Source organism: Schistocerca nitens, chromosome 11 (genome assembly GCF_023898315.1).
Source record: "Schistocerca nitens isolate TAMUIC-IGC-003100 chromosome 11, iqSchNite1.1, whole genome shotgun sequence".
NCBI classification, from domain to species: domain Eukaryota; kingdom Metazoa; phylum Arthropoda; class Insecta; order Orthoptera; family Acrididae; genus Schistocerca; species Schistocerca nitens.
In genome coordinates this window covers 137581828-137607432 of record NC_064624.1, presented here as the reverse complement: position 1 = coordinate 137607432, position 25605 = coordinate 137581828, and the positions used below count along the sequence as shown (strand labels likewise).

General features: G+C 43.3%; 1 protein-coding gene across 1 annotated transcript in view; it reads right to left on the bottom strand.

Moving 5' to 3' along the window:
- LOC126213241 (uncharacterized) overlaps positions 1-25605 on the bottom strand; it is a 131879-nt gene that overhangs the window by 74558 nt on the left and 31716 nt on the right. The window contains exons 2-4 of the mRNA XM_049940901.1: positions 22860-23145; positions 11893-12010; positions 2492-2653 (exon numbers count right to left, since the gene is read on the bottom strand). Coding sequence (XP_049796858.1) covers positions 2492-2653; positions 11893-12010; positions 22860-23023 — 444 coding nt within the window. The 5' untranslated portion in view covers positions 23024-23145. The remainder of the gene's footprint in view (positions 1-2491; positions 2654-11892; positions 12011-22859; positions 23146-25605) is intronic.

The window sequence follows — 25605 nt, the reverse complement described above, 5'->3', positions numbered from 1 at the left end:
CTTAGCCACAGCCTGGGGGATGTTTCCAGAATGAGGTTTTCACTCTGCAGCGGAGTGTGCACTGGTATGAAACTTCATGGTAGATTAAAACACAGTGAGCGTTCGACGGTTGCCCTGGCCAATACGCCGGATTGCTCACCCAGAGGTTGCTGAGAGACTGGCCCGCCACCACTCGGCAGCCACTACGACTGGTGGACTCTGACACTGAGACGAAGGAGTGGGGAATGACGTACCCATATGGGTTATCACACTCATTTCTCTCTATTGTCCACAGTTTTTATGATCATGATGCCCCCATTTTTCTTTCATTATCAATGACACCTAACTTTTTAAGTCTACCCAACTTTCTTACATTTTTTTGTCATTGGGCGTTGCTTCTCAGTATCTCAATCTAAGTTATATATTCTCGCTGTATTTATACTGTACATATGTAAGCTTCGTTTTTTTTTCATTTCCTGTAACATGCCAAAACAGGTCTTGGAATTAACAAGGTTCATATCAGCAACTAGTGTGGCCTTTCATTTTCTGGTATTATGTGATAAAGGACTTAGTTGAGATTAAATTACCCAATGACTTTATAAATGGAGACAGAGGTTTTCTTTTTTCTTTTTAATTAATTCTGTGTGGAATCTTGCTCTATACCTGGTCAGACAAAAGAGGATCAGGTTACTGCTATTTACTGCCCTGTTGATGTTTTACTATCTATAACGGTTGCCATTGGCTGTCTTTGGTCATGTTATTGTGCGTATTTTCTCCGTGTGTGGTCTCTTGTTTCCTGGCTGTTGGCCCTCCCATTAAGTTTTTAAATTGCTTTGCACGTCTCTCTCTCTGTCTCTCTCTCGCTTTTTCTTCCTTGAAAATGAGTGGCTTTTCACATGTCGGAATATCGGCTGCCTTGGTAACCGCTTCCAGGCCACATTCCCATAAGTTGTTTGAACAAGTAGTCATTTCATATTCAATGCTACTCGCTTGATGGAAGAACAGTAAGGGCGTAAATGAGACAGATATCATGCAGCCAGCCATCTGCCCGTACATCCCACCTATCCACCAATTCACACATCCATCCATCCATCCACCACCCATATATGCATCCATACACCCAATATTTACAATTTGTACAGAAACCAGATGGCAGTTATAAGAGTCGAGGGACATGAAAGGGAAGCAGTGGTTGGGAAAGGAGTGAGACAGGGTTGTAGCCTCTCCCCGATGTTATTCAATCTGCATATTGAGCAAGCAGTAAAGGAAACAAAAGAAAAATTCGGAGGAGGTATTAAAATTCATGGAGAAAAAGTAAAAACTTTGAGGTTCGCCGATGACATTGTAATTCTGTCGGAGACAGCCAAGGACTTGGAAGAGCAGTTGAACGGAATGGACAGTGTCTTGAAAGGAGGATATAAGATGAACATCAACAAAAGCAAAACGAGGATAATGGAATGTAGTAAAATTAAATCGGGTGATGCTGAGGGGATTAGATTAGGAAATGAGACAAAGTAGTAAAGGAGTTTTGCTATTTAGGCAGTAAAATAACTGATGATGGTCGAAGTAGAGAGGATATAAAATGTAGACTGGCAATGGCAAGGAAAGCGTTTCTGAAGAAGAGAAATTTGTTAACATCGAGTATAGATTTAAGTGTCAGGAAGTCGTTTCTGAAAGTATTTGTTTGGAGTGTAGCCATGTATGGAAGTGAAACATGGACGATAACCAGTTTGGACAAGAAGAGAATAGAAGCTTTCGAAATGTGGTGCTACAGAAGAATGCTGAAGATAAGGTGGGTAGATCACATACCTAATGAGGAGGTATTGAATATGATTGGGGAGAAGAGAAGTTTGTGGCACAACTTGACTAGAAGAAGGGATCGGTTGGTAGGACATGTTTTGAGGCATCAAGGGATCACAAATGTAGCATTGTAGGGCAGCGTGGAGGGTAAAAATCGTAGAGGGAGACCAAGAGATCAATACACTAAGCAGATTCAGAAGGATGTAGGTTGCAGTAGGTACTGGGAGATGAAGAAGCTTGCACAGGATAGAGTAGCATGGAGAGCTGCATCAAACCAGTCTCAGGACTGAAGACCACAACAACAACAACAACACCCACCAATCGCAGTATGGGGTAGCCTCACTGTCTGAGGCGCCTTGCCACAGTTCGCGTGGCTCCCCATGTCGGTCGTTCGAATCCTCCCTCAGGCATGGGTGTGTGTGTTGTCCTTAGTGAAAGTTAGTTTAAGTTAGATTAAGTAGTGTGTAAGCCTTGGGACTGATGAGCTCAGCAGTTTGGTCCCATGGGAACTTACCACAAATTTCCAAAAATATCCACTAATCCACATACCCACCCAACCACACACTGATCCATCCGTCGATCAGTCCATGCATCCATCCCATGCATACATAGATCCATCTACCAACCCATCCCCTGCCCGTCCACCCACCCTATCTATTCATCCATCCATTCATCTGATAACATGTATGAATTGTACAGAAAGGTCCCTCACCTGCAAAATGTCGACATAGTCCAGCTGCAACAGCTTGAGGCTCTTCTCGATGCTCTGCCGGGTCTTACTCGCTGAAAAGTCGAACATATGGCGAGGATCCAGCTCATAGCGGCCCACCTTGGTCCCTATGTAGTATGCCTGGCGGGGGACTTCCTTCAGGGCCTGAAAAGGCGCCACTCAGTGAGGGAGTCAGCAACGAAGGATAAAAAACATACCACATGGAATGTACCACATGGAAATGATGCAAAACTTAATGGCATAACATGAGGCTTCTGGATCTATATCTATACCCATGTCTGTGTCTACATCCACATCTACATCTGCACCTGGCCCTTCACCAACATATACATCTCTGTTTGCATTTACATCTACATTTATATACATGTAACGGCATCTATATCTATGAATGCAAAACATATCAGACAAGAAAAATACCTTCCGACTTAAACATGAATTTAAGAAACCAGATTCCAAAGCAGGCACCTTCTGATAGGTTTATATATTACTGAGCCATCAGTTTGGGAACTTACTTCTGCAAACTACTGATACGAATAATTCACAGGTAAAATGCAGAAATCGACCTCAGGGATGATTGGTTTGGGTTACAGAGAAATGTAGAAACATGCAACGCAGTACTGACCCTACGACTCATCTTAGAAGATGGGTTAAAAAAAGGGCAAACCTATCTTTATAAAATTTGTAAACTTAGAGAACGTTTTTAAAAATTTAAGATGAGCACAGTGTTCGAGATTCTGAAGGTAAGAGATATAAACGAAAGATTGTCTACAACTTCTACAATAATCAATGGCAGTTGAAAGGTGGCTACACTGAGCTAGAGAGTATTGTTCCGCCGCCTCCACTGGCAGTGATTATTGAGATGTCGTAGCAGTCAGTGCTTGGGGAGAGCTCGTGGTAGTCAGTGCTTGTTAAGAACTCGTAGCAGAGAGTGTTTGTTGAGATGTGCTAGTAGGGAGTGCTTGCTGAGATGTGATACTGAAAAGTTCTTGTTGAGATGTGGTAATAGCGAGTCGGTGTGGAGATATATTGTAATGATTAGAGTGATTTTGGTCAATATATGAAGGTAAAAGAAAAAAACTTTTCCTTGTCTTTTTACTATCTCAATGTCTTAAATAATGCAGCATTACCGGTTCAGTCAACAAATCATCTGGCTTGTGTTCTGGGATTAGAGTGTAATTCTGGTTTTCTTGAGTAATTATGGTAATTCTATTTCCTTTAATTAATTCAGTATAAATGATATTTAAAATTTCTTGTGTTGTTGAAGAAGAACCGTGCCAGATGCGTACGTTGAGTCATACTCCTACACACAGAACAGTTACACTTGTGCTTTGGTTTCGTAGGTTTTATAGTTGCTGGGGACTTAATTAATTAATTGTGTTAATGAAAATTTCCATTGCATTCTTTGTTGTTCTATGCAGTCAGATTGCGTAATAATACTAGTCAGGGCCAACCGTTTACGAGACTTAGTAATCGAACAGACAGCTACTAAATCAAAAAATTAAAATTATTTTCATCTTTTATAATTAAGCCCCCATGCACAGTTATAGGTGTAAAAGCACATGTTAGGGAAATAGTAGTTAAGAAGGTAGCAAGACAAGATTGTTGCCTATCCCTGGTGTTATTCAGTCTGTATGTTGAGCAGGCTGTGAAGGAGCCCAAAGGAAAATTTGGAGAAGGAATTAAAAATTCAGGAGGAAGAAAAAAGCCTTGAGGTTACCGACGACATTTAAGTTCTGAAAAAGACGGTAAATGATTTGGAAGGGGAGTTAGTCGGAATGATTTGTGTGTTGAAAAGGGGTTATAAGATGAACATCAACAAAATAAAAATAAAGATAATGGAGTAAAGTAAAATTAAGTGATGCTGAGAGCGTTACATTAGAAAATGAGTCACTAAAACAAGTAGACGTCTTTCGCTTTTTGGGGAGCAGAATAGTACACGATGTGCGAAGTAACGAGGGCAGATTGGCAATACCAAAAAACAAACGTTTCGCGATAAGAGAAATTTGTTGTTGTTGTTGTGGTTTTCAGTCCGAAGTTTGCTTTGCTGCTGCTCTACGCGCCACTTTATCCTGTGCAAGTGCCTTCATCTCTAAATAACTACTGCAACCTCATCCTTTTGAATCTGCTTACGGTATTTATCTCTTGGTCCCCCTCTACAAATTTTATTTCCCACACTTCCCTCCAAGACTACTATAAATTTATAATCCCTTGACATCTAAGAATGTGTCCTATCGATTGATCCATTGTTTTAGCCAAATTAGGCTACAAATTTCCTTTCCCTCAATTTTGTACAGTGCCTCCTCATTAGTTACTCTATCTACCTATCTCATCTTCCGCATTCTTCTGTAGCACCACATCCAAAAGCTTCTACTCCCTTCTTGTGTAAAACTTTATTGTTCATGTATCTCTTCCATTCTAGGCTACGCTGCAGAGGAACATGTTCAGAAAGGACATCATAACGCTTAAATTTATATTCCATGTTAACAAATTTGTCTTCTTCGGAAACGCTTTTATTGCTATTGTCAGTCTATGTTTTACATCCTTCCTACTTCGTCCACCATCAGTTACTTTACTGCCCAGGGAGCAGAACTAATCTACCACTTTTAATGTATCATTTCCTAGTCTATTTCCCTCAGTATCGGCTGACTACTTTCCATTACCCTCGTTTTACGTTTGTCGATATTCATCTCGTTTTCTCTTTTCAAGACACTACCTAGTCCATTCAAAATTGTTTTACAAGTTCTTTGCAGACTCTGACGGAATTTTAACGGCACTGGCAAACTTTCTTCCTGAACTCTAATTCCTTCACCAAATATTTCTTTTGTTCCCTTTACTGCTTGCTCAAGATACAGATTGAATAACATGGGGGATAGCGTACAACCCTGCCTCACTCCCTTCCCGACCACTGCTCCCTTTTCATTGTCCTTGACTCTTATAACTGTAGTCTGGATCTTCCTCTCGATGTATTTTGCTCCTGCTGTCTTCAGAATTCCAGACTTTTCCAGTCAACATTGCCAAAATTTCTCCAAATCTACAATATCTATAGGTGCAGGTTTCGCTTTCCTTAACCTAGCTTCTGATTTAAGTTGTAGGGTCAGTACTGCCTCAGGTATTCCTACACATTTTCCCAGAATCTAAACTGATCTTCCCTGAGATCGACTTCTACGACTTTCTGCATTCTTCTGCAAAAATCGGTGTTAGTACGATGGTGAGTCAAATGAAAAACTTAAATATTTTTTAAATATTATTTATTGTGCAGAAGTGATACAAAGCTGTATCACTTTTCAACATAATCTCCCCCACGCTCAATTCAAGTCCTCCAGCGCTTACAAAGTGCATAACTTCCTTTAGAAAAAAATTCTTTTGGTAGTCCGCGCAACCACTCATGCACCGCGTGGCGTACCTCTTCATCAGAACGGAACTTCTGTCCTCCCATTGCGTCTTTGATTGGTCAAACATATGGAAATCACTTGGGGCAAGGTCTGGTGAGTATGGTGGATGAGGAAGACACTCAAAATGCAGGGCTGTGATTGTTGCAACTGTTGCACGGGCAGTGTGGGGCCTCGCATTGTCATGTTGCAAAACGACACCTGCAGACAGCAGTCCACGTCGCTTTGATTTGATTGCAGGCCGCAGACGATATTTTAGGAGATCTGTGTATGATGCACTGGTGACAGTGGTCCCTCTAGGCACGTAATGATCCAAAATGACGCCTTTTTCGTCCCAAAAGAGAGTCAGCATAACTTTCCCTGCTGATGATTCTGTTCGAAACTTCTTTGGTTTTGATGATGAAGAATGGCGCCATTCCTTGCTTGCTCTCTTCGTTTCCGGTTGGTGGAAGTGAACCCAGGTTTCGTCCCCAGTAACAATTCTTGCAAGGAAGCCCTCACCTTCTCTTTCAAAGCGCCGAAGAAGTTCTTCAAAAGCATCAACACGTCGTTCTCTCATTTCAGGAGTCAGCTGCCGTGGAACCCATCTTGCAGACACTTTGTGGAACTGGAGCACATCGTGCACAATGTGGTGTGCTGACCCATGACTAATCTGTAAACATGGTGCAGTGTCATTCAGTGTCACTCGGCGGTTTTCCTTCAGTATGGCTTCAATTGCTGCAATGTTGTGTGGAGTCACAACTCGTTGTGCCTGACCTGGACGAGGAGCATCTTCCACTGGAGTCGCACCATTTGCGAACTTCCTACTCCATTCGTAGACTTGCTGCTGTGACAAATATGCACCACCGTACTGAACCTTCATTCGTCGATGAATTTCTATAGGTTTCACACCTTCACTAAAACCGAATAACAGAACGCTGTTCTTCCCTGGTGCAAGTCGCAAGTGGGGCGTCCATCTTTATACTGATACTGCGATGGTATGTGTGCATCTGCACTATGCTGCCACCTACAGGCAATTCTGCATGCTGCTTGTAGCACGCTTACCAACTTACAGCACAACAGCGCGAAATTTCGATTTGTTATTACAAATATAAGGTTTTCATTTGACTCATCCTCTTATTTTGCAAGCATTTGTTACTAAACAGATAGCACGGTAATATTCACTCCTGCGAGCACCTGCTTCCTTTGTAACTGGAGTTATTACATTCTTCTTGACGTCTGAACGTATTGTGCCTGTCTCATACGTCTTGAACACTAGCTGCAATAGTTTTGTCAAGGCTGCCTCTCCCATGGATATCAGTAGTGCTCCATGGGTCTTGTTTGGAGATGGTGGTGGTGGTGGTGGTTAGTGTTTAACGTCCCGTCGACAACGAGGTCATTAGAGACGGAGTGCAAGCTCGGGTTAGGGAAGGATTGGGAAGGAAATCGGCCGTGCCCTTTCAAAGGAACCATCCCGGCATTTGCCTGAAACGATTTAGGGAAATCACGGAAAACCTAAATCAGGATGGCTGGAGACGGGATTGAACCGTCGTCCACCCGAATGCGAGTCCAGTGTGCTAACCACTGCGCCACCTCGCTCGGTCCTCTTGCTTGGAGTTAGGTCCTTTAGTGCTCTGTGAAACTCTTCTCGCGGTATACACGGTGGCCCACTTAAACATTTCGGCGCAAATACATCTGGAACAACTATAGATACAGACAAACACTTCCACAGGTGTGAATGTAAGGCAGGGGTCCATGAAAGTAAATACTATATGATATTCTAAAATGCAAGCAAATATTATTTTCAACACAAACTTGTGTTTTCTTCTGAAAAGGGGTACCTGTATTATTTGTCGTGCCATCAATAACATGAAAAATCACAAAAATAATGACATTCGTTCCATCGCATACGATAATTACATTTCTGGAAATTGAAAAGCGAAGCCGACGCTTGAAATAAACGAAACACGGCGCTACTGCACATCCCGAGATGCAAGCGTCAAGCCGACGTTGCTCCAATAGCGTTGTGACGGCGTACCACGATGCGACAAACGCTGTACTTATTGTTATTTACGATGTTATTAAGTAGACTGGAAACAATAAAAATGGTTCAAATGGCTCTGTGCACTATGGGACTTAACATCTGTGGTCATCAGTCCCCTAGAACTTAGAACTACTTGAACCTAACTAACCTAAGGACATCACACACATCCATGCCCGAGGCAGGATTCGAACCTGCGACCGTAGCGGTCACTCGGCTCCAGACTGAGACGCCTAGAACCGCACGGCCACACCGGCCGGCTGGAAACAATAGAGATGTCCAGCCACATACACTGAAAACTAAAAGAGTTTACTCTTTCGTGTTTTATTGATCTTTACTAAAGTACTAGCATGGACATGACAGTAATCATGGGCCAGGGTAAACATAATTAACGGCTGACCAAGGACCTAACAGAGTGGCAGATGGTGGTAGTACGTACACTACTGGCCATTAAAATTGCTACATCAAGAAGAAATGCAGATGATAAACGGGTATTTATTCGACATATATATCATACTAGAACTGACATGTGATTACATTTTCACGAAATTTGGGTGCATAGATCCTGAGAAATCAGTACCCAGAACAACCACCTCTGGCCGTAACAGTCTTGATACGTCTGGGCATTGACTCTAACAGAACTCGGATGGCGTGTTCAGGTACAGCTGCCCATGCAGTTCATCAAGAGTAGTGACTGGCGTATTGTGACGAGCCAGTAGCTCGGCCACCATTGAGCAGACGTTTTAAATTGGTGAGAGATCTGGAGAATCTGCTGGCCACGGCAGCAATCGAACATTTTCTGTATCCAGAAAGGTGCGTACAGGACCTGCAACATGTGGTCGTGCATTATCCTGCTGAAATGTAGTGTTTCGCAGGAATCGAATGAAGGGTGGAGCCACGGGTAGCAACACATCTGAAATGTAACGTCCACTGTTCAAAGGGCCGTCAATGTGAACAAGGGGTGACCGAGACGTGTAACCAATGGCACCACATACCATCACGCCAGCTGATACGCCAGTGTGGCGATGACAAATACACGCTTCCAATGTGCGTTCACCGCGATGTCGCCAAACACGGATGCGACCATCGTGATGCTGTAAACAGAACCTGGATTCATCCGAAAAAATGACGTTTTGCCATTCGTGCACCCAGGTTCGTCGTCGAGTACACCATCGCAGACGCTCCTGTCTGTACTGCAGCGTCAAGGGTAACCGCAGCCACGATCTCCGACCTGATAGTCCGTGCTGCTGCAAACGTCGTCGAACTGTTCGTGCAGATGGTTGTTGTCTTGCAAACGTCCCCATCTGTTGACTCAGGGATCGAGACGTGACTGCACGATCCGTTACAGCCGTGCGGATAAGATGCCTGTCATCTCGACTGCTAGTGATACGAGGCTGTTGGGATCCAGCACGGTGTTCCGTATTACCCTCCTGAACCCACCGATTCCATATTCTGCTGACAGCCATTGGATCTCGACCAACGCGAGCAGCAATGTCGCGATACGATAAACAGCAATCGCGATAGGCTACAATCCGACTTTTATCAAAGTCGGAAACGTGATGGTACACATTTCTCCTCCTTACACGAGGCATCACAACAACGTTTCACCAGGCAACGCCGGTCAGCTGCTGTTTGTGTATGAGAAATCAGCTGGAAACTTTCCTCATTTCAGCTCGTTGTAGGTGTCACCACCGGCACCAATCTTGTGTGAATGCTCTGAAAAGCTAATCAGTTGCGTATCACAGCATCTTCTTCCTGTCGGTTAAATTTCGCGTCTGTAGCACGTCAGCTTGGTGGTGTAGCTGTTTTAATGGCCAGTAGTGTATTTGTGTGACTTGACATATGTATTGTTTGTAGTCCACTTAATAACAGTGTACATGGCAATAAGTACAAATTTCAGGCATTACCTCTCATCACAAACAACGCAGAGACTAACGGTCTTCACTTAACGACTGAGAGTAATGGCGTTTACGTAGAGTTGTCAGTGCTAGCAGACAAGCAACACAGCATGAAATAACAGCAGAAATGTATGTGAGGCGAACAACGAACGTAGCCGTTAGCACAGAGCGGCGAAATTTCGCTGTGGCAGCAGCAGGCGACAGACAAGACTGCTTTTACTAACAGCACGACATCACCCGCTGCACCTGTCCTGGGCTCGTGACCACAGCGTTGCACCCTAGGTTACAGGAAAATGGTAGCCTCGTCAGGTGAGCCCCGATTTCAGTTGGTATGTACAGGAAGATAGAGATTGGGATACATCCAGCAAATAATTGAGAACCTAGGTTGCCGGTGCTACTCTGAGACGAAGAGGTTGGCACAGGAGAGGAAGTCGTGGTGGGCCAAATCAAACCAGTCAGAAGACTGATGACCTCAAAAAACCAAAAAAGACAGAGGCGTAAGGACAGGCGTCTATCCCCCGCATCATTTGCGAGTGGAACAGAAAAAGACTTTTTTTTTTTTTTCCCCCCCTCAGTCTACTGACTGGTTTGATGCGGCCCGCCACGAATTCCTTTCCTGTGCTAACCTCTTCATCTCAGAGTAGCACTTGCAACCTACGTCCTCAACTATCTGCTTGACGTATTCCAATCTCTGTCTTCCTCTACAGTTTTTGCCCTCTACAGCTGCCTCTAGTACCATGGAAGTCATTCCTTCATGTCTTAGCAGATGTCCTATCATCCTGTCCCTTCTCCTTATCAGTGTTTTCCACATATTCCTTTCCTCTCCGATTCTGCGTAGAACCTCCTCATTCCTTACCTTATCAGTCCACCTAATTTCCAACATTCGTCTATAGCACCACATCTCAAATGCTTAGATTCTCTTCTGTTCCGGTTTTCCCACAGTCCATGTTTCACTACCATACAATGCTGTACTCCAGACGTACATCCTCAGAAATTTCTTCCTCAAATTAAGGCCGGTATTTGATATTAGTAGACTTCTCTTGGCCAGAAATGCCTTTTTTGCCATAGCGAGTCTGCTTTTGATGTCCTCCTTGCTCCGTCCGTCATTGCTTATTTTACTACCTAGGTAGCAGAATTCCTTAACTTCATTGACTTCGTGACCATCAATCCTGATGTTAAGTTTCTCGCTGTTCTCATTTCTACTGCTTCTCATTACCTTCGTCTTTCTCCGATTTACTCTCAAACCGTACTGTGTACTCATTAGACTGTTCATTCCGTTCAGCAGATCATTTAATTCTTCTTCACTTTCACTCAGGATAGCAATGTCATCAGCGAATCGTATCATTCATATCCTTTCACCTTGTATTTTAATTCCACTCCTGAACCTTTCTTTTATTTCCATCATTGCTTCCTCGATGTACAGATTGAAGAGTAGGGGCGAAAGGCTACAGCCTTGTCTTACACCCTTCTTAATACGAGCACTTCGTTCTTGATCGTCCACTCTTATTATTCCCTCTTGGTTGTTGTACATATTGTATATGACCCGTCTCTCCCTATAGCTGACCCCTACTTTTTTCAGAATCTCGAACAGCTTGCACCATTTTATATTGTCGAACGCTTTTTCCAGGTCGACAAATCCTATGAAAGTGTCCTGATTTTTCTTTAGCCTCGCTTCCATTACTAGCCGTAACGTCAGAATTGCCTCCCTCGTCCCTTTACTTTTCCTAAAGCCAAACTGATCGTCACCTAGCGCATTCTCAATTTTCTTTTCCATTCTTCTGTATATTATTCTTGTAAGCAGCTTCGATGCATGAGCTGTTAAGCTGATTGTGCGATAATTCTCGCACTTGTCAGCTCTGCAGGAAAAGACTAGTAGTGCTAATTGGTAAGCTCCACCTTGCACTGTAAGGTGGTTTGTGGACTATGTGTTAGATTTAGATATAGGATTTACCGTGGTAGTCTATTTAATGTTGCCTTCCACAGACAACCTAACGCAAACAACAGCTTGTTGGGTTAGTATGTTTTGTTGCTTTTTAGCTAGGCTGGGCCGGCCTGGACTATTGGCTGGTGGCTTACCTTACCCAGGATGTCTTCGGAGCGGCCCTGCCCGTACCAGGGGGCCGTGTCGATGTAGTTGACGCCCTGGCAGACGGCCTCTCTGATGGTGGCGATGCACTCCTCCTCTGTGATGCCCCTGCAAACAGCGGAGTACTTTGTTACAACATTTCTTCCGAATGTTGGTCTTATGTCAAAGCGGTAGGTGGATCAAAACAAAATGTCCAGACACTCCGTGACCAAAATGGTACTGAAACAGAGGATGAGAGACTAAAGGCCGAAATACTAAATGTCTTTTTCCAAAGCTGTTTCACAGAGGAAGACTGCACTGTAGTTCCTTCTCTAGATTGTCGCACAGATGACAAAATGGTAGATATCGAAATAGACGACAGAGGGATAGAGAAACAAGTAAAATCGCTCAAAAGAGGAAATGCCGCTGGACCTGAGTGGATACAAGCTCGATTTTACACAGAGTACGCGAAGGAACTTGCCCCCCTTCTTGCAGCGGTGTACCGTAGGTCTCTAGAAGAGCTTAGCGTTCCAAAGGATTGGAAAAGGGCACAGGTCATCCCCGTTTTCAAGAAGGGACGTCCAACAGATGTGCAGAACTATAGACCTATATCTCTAACGTCGATCAGTTGTAGAATTTTGGAACACGTATTATGTTCGAGTATAATGACTTTTCTGGAGACTAGAAATCTACTCTGTAGGAATCAGCATGAGTTTCGAAAAAGACGGTCATGTGAAACCCAGCTCGCGCTATTCGTCCACGAGACTCAGAGAGCCATAGACACGGGTTCACAGGTAGATGCCGTGTTTCTTGACTTCCGCTAGGCGTTCGATACAGTTCCCCACAGTCGTTTAATGAACAAAGTAAGAGCATATTGACTATTAGGTCAATTGTGTAATTGGATTGAAGAGTTCCTAGATAACAGAACGCAGCATGTCATTCTCAATAGAGAGAAGTCTTCCGAAGTAAGAGTGATTTCAGGTGTGCCGCAGGGGAGTGTCGCAGGACCGTTGCTATTCACAATATACATAAATGACCTTGTGGATGACATCGGAAGCTCACTGAGGCTTTTTGCAGATGATGCTGTGGTGTATCGAGAGGTTGTAACAACGGAAAATTGTACTGAAATGCAGGAGGATCTGCAGCGAATAGACGCATGGTGCAGGGAATGGCAACTGAATCTCAATGTAGACAAGTGTAATGGGCTGCGAATACACAGAAAGATAGTTCCCTTATCATTTAACTACAAAATAGCAGGTCAGCAACTGGAAACAGTTAATTCAATAAATTATCTGGGAGTACGCATTAGGAGCGATTTAAAATGGAATGATCATATAAAGTTGATCGTCGGTAAAGCAGATGCCAGACTGAGATTCATTGGAAGAATCCTAAGGAAATACAATCCGAAAACAAAGGAAGTAGGTTACAGTACGCTTGTTCGCCCACTGCTTGAGTGCTGCTCGGCAGTGTGGGATCCGTACCAGATAGGGTTGATAGAAGAGATAGAGAAGATCCAACGGAGAGCAGCGCGCTTCGTTACAGGATCATTTAGTAATCGCGAAAGCGTTACGGAGATGATAGATAAACTCCAGTTGAAGACTCTGCAGGAGAGACGCTCAGTAGCTCGGTACGGGCCTTTGTTAAAGTTTCGAGAACATACCTTCACCGAAGAGTCAAGCAGTATATTGCTCCCTCCTACGTATATCTCGCGAAGAGACCGTGAGGATAAAATCAGAGAGATTAGAGCCCACACAGAAGCATACCGACAATCCTACTTTCCGCGAACAATACGAGACTGGAATAGAAGGGAGAACCGATAGAGGTACTCAGGGTCCCCTCCGCCACACACCGTCAGGTGGCTTGCGGAGTATGGATGTAGATGTAGATGTAGATGAATGTACTGAAAGAGAAGCAACTACAGTGACACGCCCGCTAAATCCACTACACAGAACAGGTGATTAGGATTGTGGAAAGGGTCAAATTAGGTGTCGGTCAGGTGCACTCAAAATTGTAATTTAATAACACCTTTAAACCAAACCGGCCAACAGACCCACCCGACTGCACCACGCGGAGATAAATCCCTGGTCCGCAGCAACTGACTGCTCTCAGAATGCCGACAACATAGTAAATAAGCACGCACGAAGACAATTCGGGAGTCAATGCACACACATACAGCAGACTCATGCACGATCGGCGAGCCAAAACGCGTCGTCGGGTAGGAAGACCGACCGAGGATCCACCAACACTGTGGCCCAGCTCAAGAGATGCGTGGCTGCAACGGTCGGGCGAGCCATGTCGACGCTGACCTCACTGCTCCAACCCGACTGCACCAGTGCCGCATGGCAAGTCCAGACTGCGCTCCTGACACGTTCCAACTGACTGGCAGGCCGAACTCGCCACACAGAATCGCCACTCGAACTCGCTTACGACAGACGACGACTGGGAAGTACACTACTGGCCATTAAAATTGCTACACCACGATGATGACGTGCTACAGAGGCGAAATTTAACCGACACGAAGAAGATGCTGTGATGTGCAAATGATTAGCTTTTCAGAGGATTCACACAATATGCTGACATGAGCGACGTTTTCCAACCGATTTCTCATACACAAACAGCAGTTGACCGGCGTTGCCTGGTGAAACGTTGTTGTGATGCCTCGTGTAAGGAGGAGAAATGCGTACCATCACGTTCCCGACTTTGATAAAGGTCGGATTGTAGCCTATCGCGATTGCGGTTTATCGTACCGCGATATTGCTGCTCGTGTTGGTCGCGATCCAATGACTGTTAGCAGAATACTGAATCGGTGGGTTCAGGAAGGTAATACGGATCGCCGTGCTGGATCCCAACGGCCTCGTATCACTAGCACTCGAGATGACAGGCATCTTATCAGCACGGCTGTAATGGATCATGCAGCCACGTCTCGATCCCTGACTCAACCCATGGGGACGTTTGCAAGACAACAACCATCTGCACGAACAGTTCGACGACGTTTGCAGCAGCACGGACTATCAGCTCGGAGACTGTGGCTGCAGTTACTCTTGACGCTGCACCACAGAGAGGAGCGCCTGCGATGGTGTACTCGACGACGAACCTGGGTGCACGAATGGCAAAACGCCATTTTTTCGGATGAATCCAGGTTCTGTTTACAGCATCATGATGGTCGCATCCGTGTTTGGTGACATCGCGGTGAACGCACATGGGAAGCGTGTATTCGTCATCGCCATACTGGCGTATCACCCGGCGTGATGCTATGGGGTGCCATTGGTTACACGTCTCGGTCACCTGTTGTTCGCATTGACGGCACTTTGAACAGTGGACGTTACATTTCAGTTGAGTTAACGACCCGTGGCTCTACCCTTTATTCGATCCCTGCGAAACCCTACATTTCAGCAGGATGATGCACTATTGCATGTTGCAGGTCTTGTACGGGCCTTTCTGGATACAGAAAATGTTCGACTGCTGCCCTGGCCAGCACATTCTCCAGATCTCTTACCAACTGAAAACGTGTGGTCAATGGTGGCCGAGCAACTGGCTCGTCACAATACGTCAGTCACTACTCTTGATGAACTGTGGTATCGTGTTGAAGCTCCATGGGCAGCTGTACCTGTACACGCCATCCGAGCTCTGTTTGACTCAATGCCCAGGCGTATCAAGGCCGTTATTACGGCCAGAGGTGGTTGTTGTGGGTACTGGTTTCTTAGGATCTGTGCACTCAAATTGCGTGAAAATGTAATCAAATATCAGTTCTAGTATAATACAGGGTGATTCAAAAAGAATACCACAACTTTAGGAATTTAAAACTCTGCAACGACAAAAGGCAGAGCTAAGCACTATCTGTCGGCGAATTAAGGGAGCTATAAAGTTTAAGTTTTATTTAGTTGTACATTTGTTCGCTTGAGGCGCTGTTGACTAGGCGTCAGCGTCAGTTGATGCTAAGATGGCGACCGCTCAACAGAAAGCTTTTTGTGTTATTGAGTACGGCAGAAGTGAATCGACGACAGTTGTTCAGCGTGCATTTCGAACCAAGTATGGTGTTAAACCTCCTGATAGGTGGTATATTAAACGTTGGTATAAACAGTTTACAGAGAATGGGTGTTTGTGCAAAGGGAAAAGTTCTGGACGGCCGAGAACGAGTGATGAAAATGTAGCAAGCATCCAGCAAGCATTTGTTCGCAGCCCAGGAATTGGCTGTTCCCTCAGCTCGAACAAGAAGCACAACAATTCATATTTCAGCAGGATGGAGCGCCTCCACATTGGCACTTATCTGTCCGTAACTACCTGAACGTCAACTACCCGAGGCGATGGATCGGCCGCCAGGCAGCCCGTGACAGAGCACTTCATCACTGGCCTCCAAGAAGCCCTGATCTTACCCCCTGCGATTTTTTCTTATGGGGGTATGTTAAGGATATGGTGTTTCGGCCACCTCTCCCAGCCACCATTGATGATTTGAAACGAGAAATAACAGCAGCTATCCAAACTGTTACGCCTGATATGCTACAGAGAGTGTGGAACGAGTTGGAGTATCGGGTTGATATTGCTCGAGTGTCTGGAGGGGGCCATATTGAACATCTCTGAACTTGTTTTTGAGTGAAAAAAAACCTTTTTAAATACTCTTTGTAATGATGTATAACAGAAGGTTATATTATGTTTCTTTCATTAAATACACATTTTTAAAGTTGTGGTATTCTTTTTGAATCACCCTGTATATTTGTCCGATGAATACCCGTTTATCGTCTGCATTTCTTCTTGGTGTAGCAATTTTAATGGCCAGTAGTGTAATAGCAGTCGAGCAAAGATACTACGAGAGGGGACATATCGATAGCGCTGGTAGCGCCGGTCATGGTCGGGCAAAGCAGCAACTTAGTGACAGTAGTTATCTGAATTAGCGTAGTGAGGTGGAAGTACGTTAAAAACAGTCTGTAAAACACATGATAGCGGGAACACGAGCCACGCACACCTCCTACAGGAGTGGAAAATCAAGAGAGAGGCAGTCTGACTACAAAGGGCAAAAGATGTAGGATAACCACGAGTGTCAAATAGTTTAGTGACAGGCGTAAGTATGTAAGTTAATAAACGCCGTCGGTGTAGTGATGGCTAGTCTGGGAGAGTGAGATGAGCAGAACCTTCACATCAGGCTTTACACGATTAGTCGCCGGCGACAGCACCGTGCGAGGTGGTGCAGTGATCAACACACTGGACTCGCATTTGGGAAGATGACGGTTCAAACGCGCGCCCATCCATTCAGATTTACGTTGAGAACGAAGTCTTTCGTGACGACACTGGTATGTAAAACATTCTGGGTGTTCTTGCCGCGTCAGTTCGGGATAAAAGGAGATAATGCGCCCTGTTAAGGACAGTCTCAGCCTCAGGGTCCCTGGAATTTATAGTACCCCGTGTGAGTGTGGAAGCAACTACATACGTCAGACCATTCGTATCATTTGCGACCGCTGTGCAGAACTCCAATGGCACATTAAAAATGGAGAACTAGAGAAATCGGCAATTGTGGAGCACAGCCTCGCTGACAAACATAAAATACTGTTTGATGAAACAAAAATTTTGTCCCATGCCTCCATATACTGGGATTCTGTTGTTAAGGAGGCTGTTGAAATACGAATGAGCGAGATTAGATTGGATTAGATTAGATTAATACTAGTTCCATGGATCATGAATACGATATTTCGTAATGATGTGGAACGAGTTAGATTTTCCAATACATGACATAATTAAGTTAATTTAACAACATACTTAAGTTAATATAACAACTTTTTTATTTTTTGTGATTTTTTATTTTTTTTATTTTTATTTTTTATAACTTTTTTGTTTGTTTTTTTTTTCTTAATTTGTATCTAAAAATTCCTCTATGGAGTAGGAGTTGTCATTCAGAAATTCTTTTAATTTCTTCTTAAATACTTGTTGGTTATCTGTCAGACTTTTGATACTACTTGGTAAGTGACCCAAGACTTTAGTGGCAGTATAATTCACCCCTTTCTGTGCCAAAGTTAGATTTAATCTTGAATAGTGAAGATCATCCTTTCTCCTAGTATTGTAGTTATGCACACTGCTATTACTTTTGAATTGGGTTTGGTTGTTAATAATAAATTTCATAAGAGAGTATATATACTGAGAAGCTACTGCGAATATCCCTAGATCCTTAAATAAATGTCTGCAGGATGATCTTGGGTGGACTCCAGCCATTATTCTGATTACACGTTTTTGTGCAATAAATACTTTATTCCTCAGTGATGAATTACCCAAAATATGATGCCATATGAAAGCAATGAGTGAAAATAGGCGTAGTAAGCTAATTTACTAAGATGTTTATCACCAAAATTTGCAATGACCCTTATTGCATAAGTATCTGAACAAAAACGTTTCAGCAGATCATCAATGTGTTTCTTCCAATTTAATCTCTCATCAATGGACACACCTAAAAATTTGGAATATTCTACCTTAGCTATGTGCTTCTGATTAAGGTCTATATTTATTAATGGCGTCATACCGTTCACAAGAAGAACTTTAACCGTGATAGCGGATACTCTCTTTCACGGACATGGTTATTCTTTTAATTTGTGGTCTAACACTAGCCACGTGGCATATTTATGAATGACAGGGCCAGATTTAAAGATCGTGTTGATATAAAGCTTCCGTTGGGTACATTAACACTGGCAGATTTTGTACCCAATCATCTCGAAACTCCACAGTTGGGAGGTAGAAAAGAGAGGAGCCGTGTTAGATGATTAAGAACATGTTGATGGCTGTCATACATTACAATATCTTGTTGTTGTTGTGGTCTTCAGTCGAAAGACTGGTTTGATGCAGCTCTCCATGCTACTCTATGCTGTGCAAGCCTCTTCATCTCCGAGTAACTACCACAACCTACATCCTTCTGAATCTGTTTAATGTATTCATGCCATGGTCTCCCTGTACGATTTTTACCCTCCACGCTGCCCTCCAGTATTAAATTGGTGATCTTTTGATGCCTCAGAACATGTCCTACCAACCGATCCCTTCTTCTAGTCGAGCCATAAATTTCTCTTTTCCCCCATTCTATTCATTACCTCCTCATTAGTTATGTGATCTACCCATCTAATCTTCAGCATTTTTCTGTAACACCACATCTCAGAAACCCCTATTGTCTTCTTGTCTACATTGTTTCACTTACATATATAGCGACACTCCACACAAATGCTTTCAGAAAGGACTTCCTGACACTTAAATCTATACTCGATCTTAACAAATTTCTCTTCTTCAGAAACGGTTTTGTTGCCATTGCCACTCTACATATTATATCCTTCCTGCTTCGACCAAGTAGCAAAACTCACCTACTACTTCAAGTGTCTCATTTCCTAATGTAATTCCCTCAGCATCAACCGACTTAATTCGACTACATTCCATTACCCTCGTTTTGCTTTTGTTGATGTTCATCTCATATCCTCCTTTCAAGGCACTGTCCATTCCGTTCACCTGCTCTCCCAGGTCCTTTGTTTTCTCTGACAGAATTACAATGTCATCGGCGAACCTCAGAGTTTTTATCCCTTCTCCATGGATTTCAATTCCTACCTCGAATTTTTCTTTTGTTTCCTTTACTGCTTGCTCAATATACAGATAGAATAACATCTTGGATAGGCTACAACCCTGCCTCATTCCCTTCTCGAACATCGATTCCCTTTAGTGCCCCTCGACTCTTATAATTGCCATCTGGTTTCTGTACAAATTGTAAATAGCCTTTCGCTCCCTGTGTTTTATCCTTGCCACCTTACAGTTTGAAAGAGTGTATTCCAGTCAACATTGTCATAGCTTTCTTTAAGTCTACAAATGCTATAAATGTAGGATTATCTTTCCATAACTTATCTTCTATGAGAAGTCATAGGGTCTGTCTTGCCTCACGTGTTCCTACATTTCTCCAGATTCCAAACTGATATTCCGCGAGGTCAACTTCTACCAGTTTTTCCATTCTTCCGTAAAGAATCCGTGTTAGTCTTTTGCAACCATGACTTATTAAACTGATAGTTCGGTAATTTTCACATCTGCCAACACCTGCTTCCTTTGGAATTAGAATTACTATATTCTTCTTAAAGTCTGCGGGTATTTCAATTGTCTCATACATCTTGCTAACCAGATGGAACCTCTCCCAAGGCTATCAGTAGTTCTAATGGAATGTTGCCTACTCCTCGGGCCTTGTTTTGACTTAAGTCTAAGTGGTTTGTCAAATTCTTCACGCAGTATCATATGTCCCTTCCCATCTTCCTCTGCGTTCTCTTCCATTTCCATAATACTGTCCTCAAGTTCATCGCGCTTGTGTAAACTGTCTATAGACTCCTTCCACCTTCGTGCACTCCCCTCTTTGCTTAGAACTGGTTTTCCATCTGAGCTCTTGATATTCATACGGGTGGCTCTCGTTTGTTCAAAGGACTTTTTAATTTCCCTGTATGCAGCACCTATCTTACCACCAGTGATATATGCTGGTACATTCTTACATTTGTTCTGTAGCCATTCCTGCTTACCCATTTTGCACTTCCTATCTCATGTCTTAGTCCTGTTTATTCCCTTTCATACGCCTGTTTATTGCATTTTTTTACTTTCTGCTTTGATCGATTAAATTCAGTATCTCTTGTGTTATCAAAGGATTTCTACCAGCCCTCATCTTTTTACCTACTTGGTCCTCTGTTGCCTTCATTATTTCGTCTCTCAAAGCTATTCTTTTTCTACTGTTTCCCTTTCCCCTGTTCTTGTCATTCGTTCCCTAACGCTCCCTCTGACTTTACAACCTATAGTTCTTTCAATTTATCCAGGTCCCATCTCCTTAAATTCCCATCTTTTTGCAGTTTCTTCAGTTTTAATCTACAATTCATAAACAATAAATTGTCGACAGATTCGATATCTGCCCCTGGAAATGTTGTACAATTTAAAACCTGGTTCCAAAGTCTCTGTTTTAGCGTTGTATAATCAATCTGAAACCTTCCGGCGTCTGTAGGTATCTTCCACGTATACAACCTTCTCTCATTGTCTTGAAGTAAGTGTTAGCTGTGATTAAGTTACGCTCTGTGCAAAATTCTACTGGGTAGCTTCCTCTTTCATTCCTTTTCCCCAGTCCATATTCACCTACTACTTTTCCTTCACATCCTTTTCCTACAATCGTATTCCAGTCGCCCATGACTACTAAATTTTCGTCTCCCTTAACTATCCGAATAATTTCTTTTATCTCATAATACATTTCCTCAATCTCCTCCTCATCTGCGGAGCTAGTTGGCATATAAACTTGTACTACATTGGTAGGTGTGGACTTCGTGTCTGTCATGGCTGCAATAATACGTTCACTATGCTGTTCACAGTACCTTATGACTTTAAATATGGAGTGACACAAGGATCAGTAATGGGTCCTGTTCTGTTCTTACTCTATGTAAATGACCCAAACATAAGCAGTGACAGCAGTAAAATATTTGAATTTACTGATGATATGAGTGTTCTAATGACAGGAAACTCTTGTAAAAAACATAAAGCCACTGACAAGCTAACATGTTACTTTGATGACAATGACTTAATAATCAACACTGAAAAACTGTAGCTATGGATATACACACAGAACAAACAAAAAATCTGATGTCACCCAATGTAGAGCTATATGGACAAACGATTGCCAAAACACCCTGTACCAAATTTCTTGGACTTCATCTGCTAGACAGCTTCAAATGGAAAGAACATATTAAGCAAATGAACAAAACATTAAGTACTTCTTGTTTTGTGTCTCATACATTAAAAAATTGTACCAGCTACAACACCCTTCAGTGTGTATATTATGCAGTTGTACAATCTCACCTCCGGTATGGGATAATGTTCTGGGGAAATTCTGGAGAAGCCATCAAAACATTCAAAATTTAAAAAAAAATTATAAGAATAATGGAAGGGGTAGATAATCTCAAATCATGTAGACCACTTCCTTGCATATACATACTTGAAAATATATTTTATTTAAGGCAAAACTTACATACAAAAAGACCACTCATCACTCAAAATCACAAAATACACAGCTATGATACAAGACAAAAACTAGATGTACATGTTCAAAGCGCCAACACAAAGTTATTTCAAAACAGCCTTATCCATCCTAGAATCAAACTATACAATGCCTTACCAGATACCATTAAACACATACAAAACATTTGTCACGTCAAATCTAAACTGGCGTCGTACTTGGTCGATCACTGCTTTTATACAGTAAATGAATACCTACAAAACTAAATTTTTCTGTGTTAACCCATTGTAGTCTCATTCAGAAGAACATTTGTATTTTATTTCTCTGTATATAGCGTAACAACATTTATTTAAGTATTCATCATTAATTGATATATTAATGTGTGTTATTATGTACAAAGGTATATTATATGTAAAACTGCTAATATTAACATAAAAATCCAAATATATCTTGTACATTTTGCAGCTGTACATGAAAATGGATCAATAAATCAATAAGTCATATTCCTATTTTGTTACTCATTACTAAGCATACTCCTGCATTACCCCTATTTGATATTTTATTTACAGCCCTGTATTCACCTGATGACAAGCCCCATTCCTCCTATCGCCGAACATCACTAATTCCCACTATATCTAACTTTAACCTATCCATTTCCCGTTTTAAATTTTCTAAACTACCTGCCCGATTAAGGGATCTGACATTACTCGCTGTGCTCTGGAGAATGCTAATTTTGTTTCTCCTGGTAACGACATCCTCCTGAGTAGTTCCCACCCGGAGATCCAAATGGGGAATTATTTTACCTCCACAGTATCTTAAGGTTTGATTTAGCACAACATAGTAATAAGGTGTAGAGTACGTAAGTAAGACGTACTTCCAAGAGTGTAATAACACCAGTATACATGTGCTACTGCTGCTGCCCAGTCGTCGTGTTTGTGTTTGTTTGCATCTGATTTATTCTTATAATGTAAAATGGCGGTCAGAGTGTCAGGTAGGACATACCCATATAGGCTGCTGAGGACGCCGCCGCCACAGCCGAGGTGAGACACGTAGAGGCCGGTCTCGCCCAGTGGGTTGTAGCGCATGGCGCGCACCGCCGCCTCGTCGTGGAAGCCGGGCACGAAGGTGGGGGGTAGGCCGGTGGGGGGCGAAGTAGGGGGCGACATGCCTGCCTGCAGCTGATGCTCTGCCTGGTGTCAGCTGCTGAGCGAGAGGGCAGCGAGGCTTGCAAGGGGGTGAGGGGTGCTGTGCGTCGTGGTCAGTCTGCAGCAGAGAGCTACGCGCCGTCCTGGAAACATTGGCACGAATGCAGTTGCTACAACTCTGCTTGTTACAGTTCTGCTCCTAAAATACATACAGTATAGCTAGACTACTACACTATATGATCAAAAGTATCCAGACACCCCTAAAATCATATGTTTTTCATATTAGGTGAATTGTGCTGCCATCTATTGCCAAGCGCTCCACATCTGTGACCTCAGTAATCATTAGACATCATGAGAGAGCAACTCCGTGGAACTCACAGACTTCGAACTTTTTCAGGTGATTGGGTGTCACTTGTGTCATACGTATGTACGCGTGATTTCCACATTCCTAAACATCCCTAGGTCCACTGTTTCCGATGTGATAGTGAAGTGCAAACGTGAAGGGACACGCCGACCTTGTCCGTTAACTGACAGAGACCGCCAACAGTTGAAGGGGGTCATAATGTGTAATAGACAGACATCTATCCAGGCCATCACACAGGAATTGCAAACTGTATCAGGATCCACTGCAAGTACTATGGCAGCTAGGCTCGAGCTGGGAATACTTGGATTTCACAGTCGAGCGGCTGCTCATAAGACACACATCACGCCAATAAATGACAAACATCGCCTCACTTGGTGTAAGCAGTGTAAACATTGGACAATTGAACAGTGGAGAAACGTTGTGTCGAGTTACGGTACACAATGTGGCGATCAGATGGCAGGGTGTGGGTATGGCGATTGCCTGGTGAACGTCATCTGCCAGCGTGTGTAGTGCCAACAGTAAAATTCGGAGATGGTGGTGTTATGGTGTGGTCGTGTTTTTCATGGAGGGGGCTTGCAGCCCATGTTGTCTTGAGTGGCACTATCACAACAGAGGCCTACATTGATGCTTTAAGCACATTCTTGCTTCCCACTGTTGAAGAGCAATTCGTTTGCATCTTTCAACAAGATCGAGTATCTGTTCATAATGCACGGCCTGTGGCTGAATGGTTACAAGACAGTAACATTCCTGTAATGGACAGGTCTGAACAGAGTCCTGACCTGAATCCTACAGAAGACATTCAGCAGATTTTGTAATGCCGACTTCGTGCCAGGCCTCACTGACCGACATCGATACCTCTCCTCAGTGCAGCACTCCATGAAGAATGGGCTACCAGTGCCCAAGAAATCTTCTAGCACCTGATTGAGAGTAGAAGCTGTGGTCAAGGCTAAGAGTGGGCCAACACCATATTGAATTCCAGCATTACCAGTGGAGGGCGCCACGAAGTCATTTTCAGCAGTGTGTCTGGATACTTTTGATCACATAGTGTACATAACAAGTTATTGTTTAATGTTGTAACAAAAATCTCGAAAAGTATTTTGACCTATTTACTTCCAATTTTTACACAATACTCTAGTGAACATCCGATTGGAGATAGGCTATAGATTTTCTAATATGAATAGATATGTGATATATATTGTTACCAAAAATCTCGAAAACTTGTTCACAGATATACCTCCAAGTCTTACACGTCAGTCTAATAAAACCGCTTAGACATACATAGGTCTTATATTTCGTATTCACAGGACATACATTAGTATATTCTGCAGAAATGGTTACCATTTGAACATAGCCCCCTCCCCCCATGGTTGCAAAGTAAAGACCAGTATCACTGCACAACACTACCTACCAGTAAAATGTGCCTACAGCTCTCGTTGACGCTATAAACCGCAGGTAATGGATCAGTGTGACTACAGCAGAAGTGGAGGATGCCTGACAGATGTATGCACGAACTGTATTATCAAATCACTGAGTTTGGAAGGGGACGTATTATTGGCATGAGACAATTTGATGCATCCATCTGGGGAGTTGTTGATCATGTGAGATGAAGTGTTTTCGTTGCGCAACGGGAGTGCACATAATGGTTCATGAAAGGCTGAAGAACAGGACAGGATGGGTCAAGGTGCACCAAACGAACCACCGCCAATAATATCGATACCTCATCCGAATGGCATTGCAGGATGGACCAGCGTCCTCCTCGGCTCTAGTGGAACAGTGGAAGGCATTGTACACTACCAGGAGTGACAGTCCATCGCAGGTAATTACAGCTAGGGTTACGTATGCATCGCCCACTTCTCCACCAACCTTTGACGAATGTGCAATAACATGGTAGACGGCAATGGTGTTTGGAACGACATCACTGTGGACAGAAATGCCATCAGACAGTGTTTTCGGATGAATCCCTATTCTGTTTGAAAATGGTGACCGCATTTTGGTTCACTGCAGACATGGGGAGCGGCATCACAGTGACTGCATTCACACAAAACATACAGCTCCAAGTCGAGCCCTTTTGGTGTCAGGCGCTACAGGGTACAACCACAAATCACAGTTGGTGTGTGTCCAGGGGAGTATCAGCATTGTGACCTACGCAAATGGCATCCTATGACCTGCAGCCACACCCTTTCAGTACACCAGCCCAGACGCCATTTTTCAGCAACACAATGCATGACCACATGTTGCT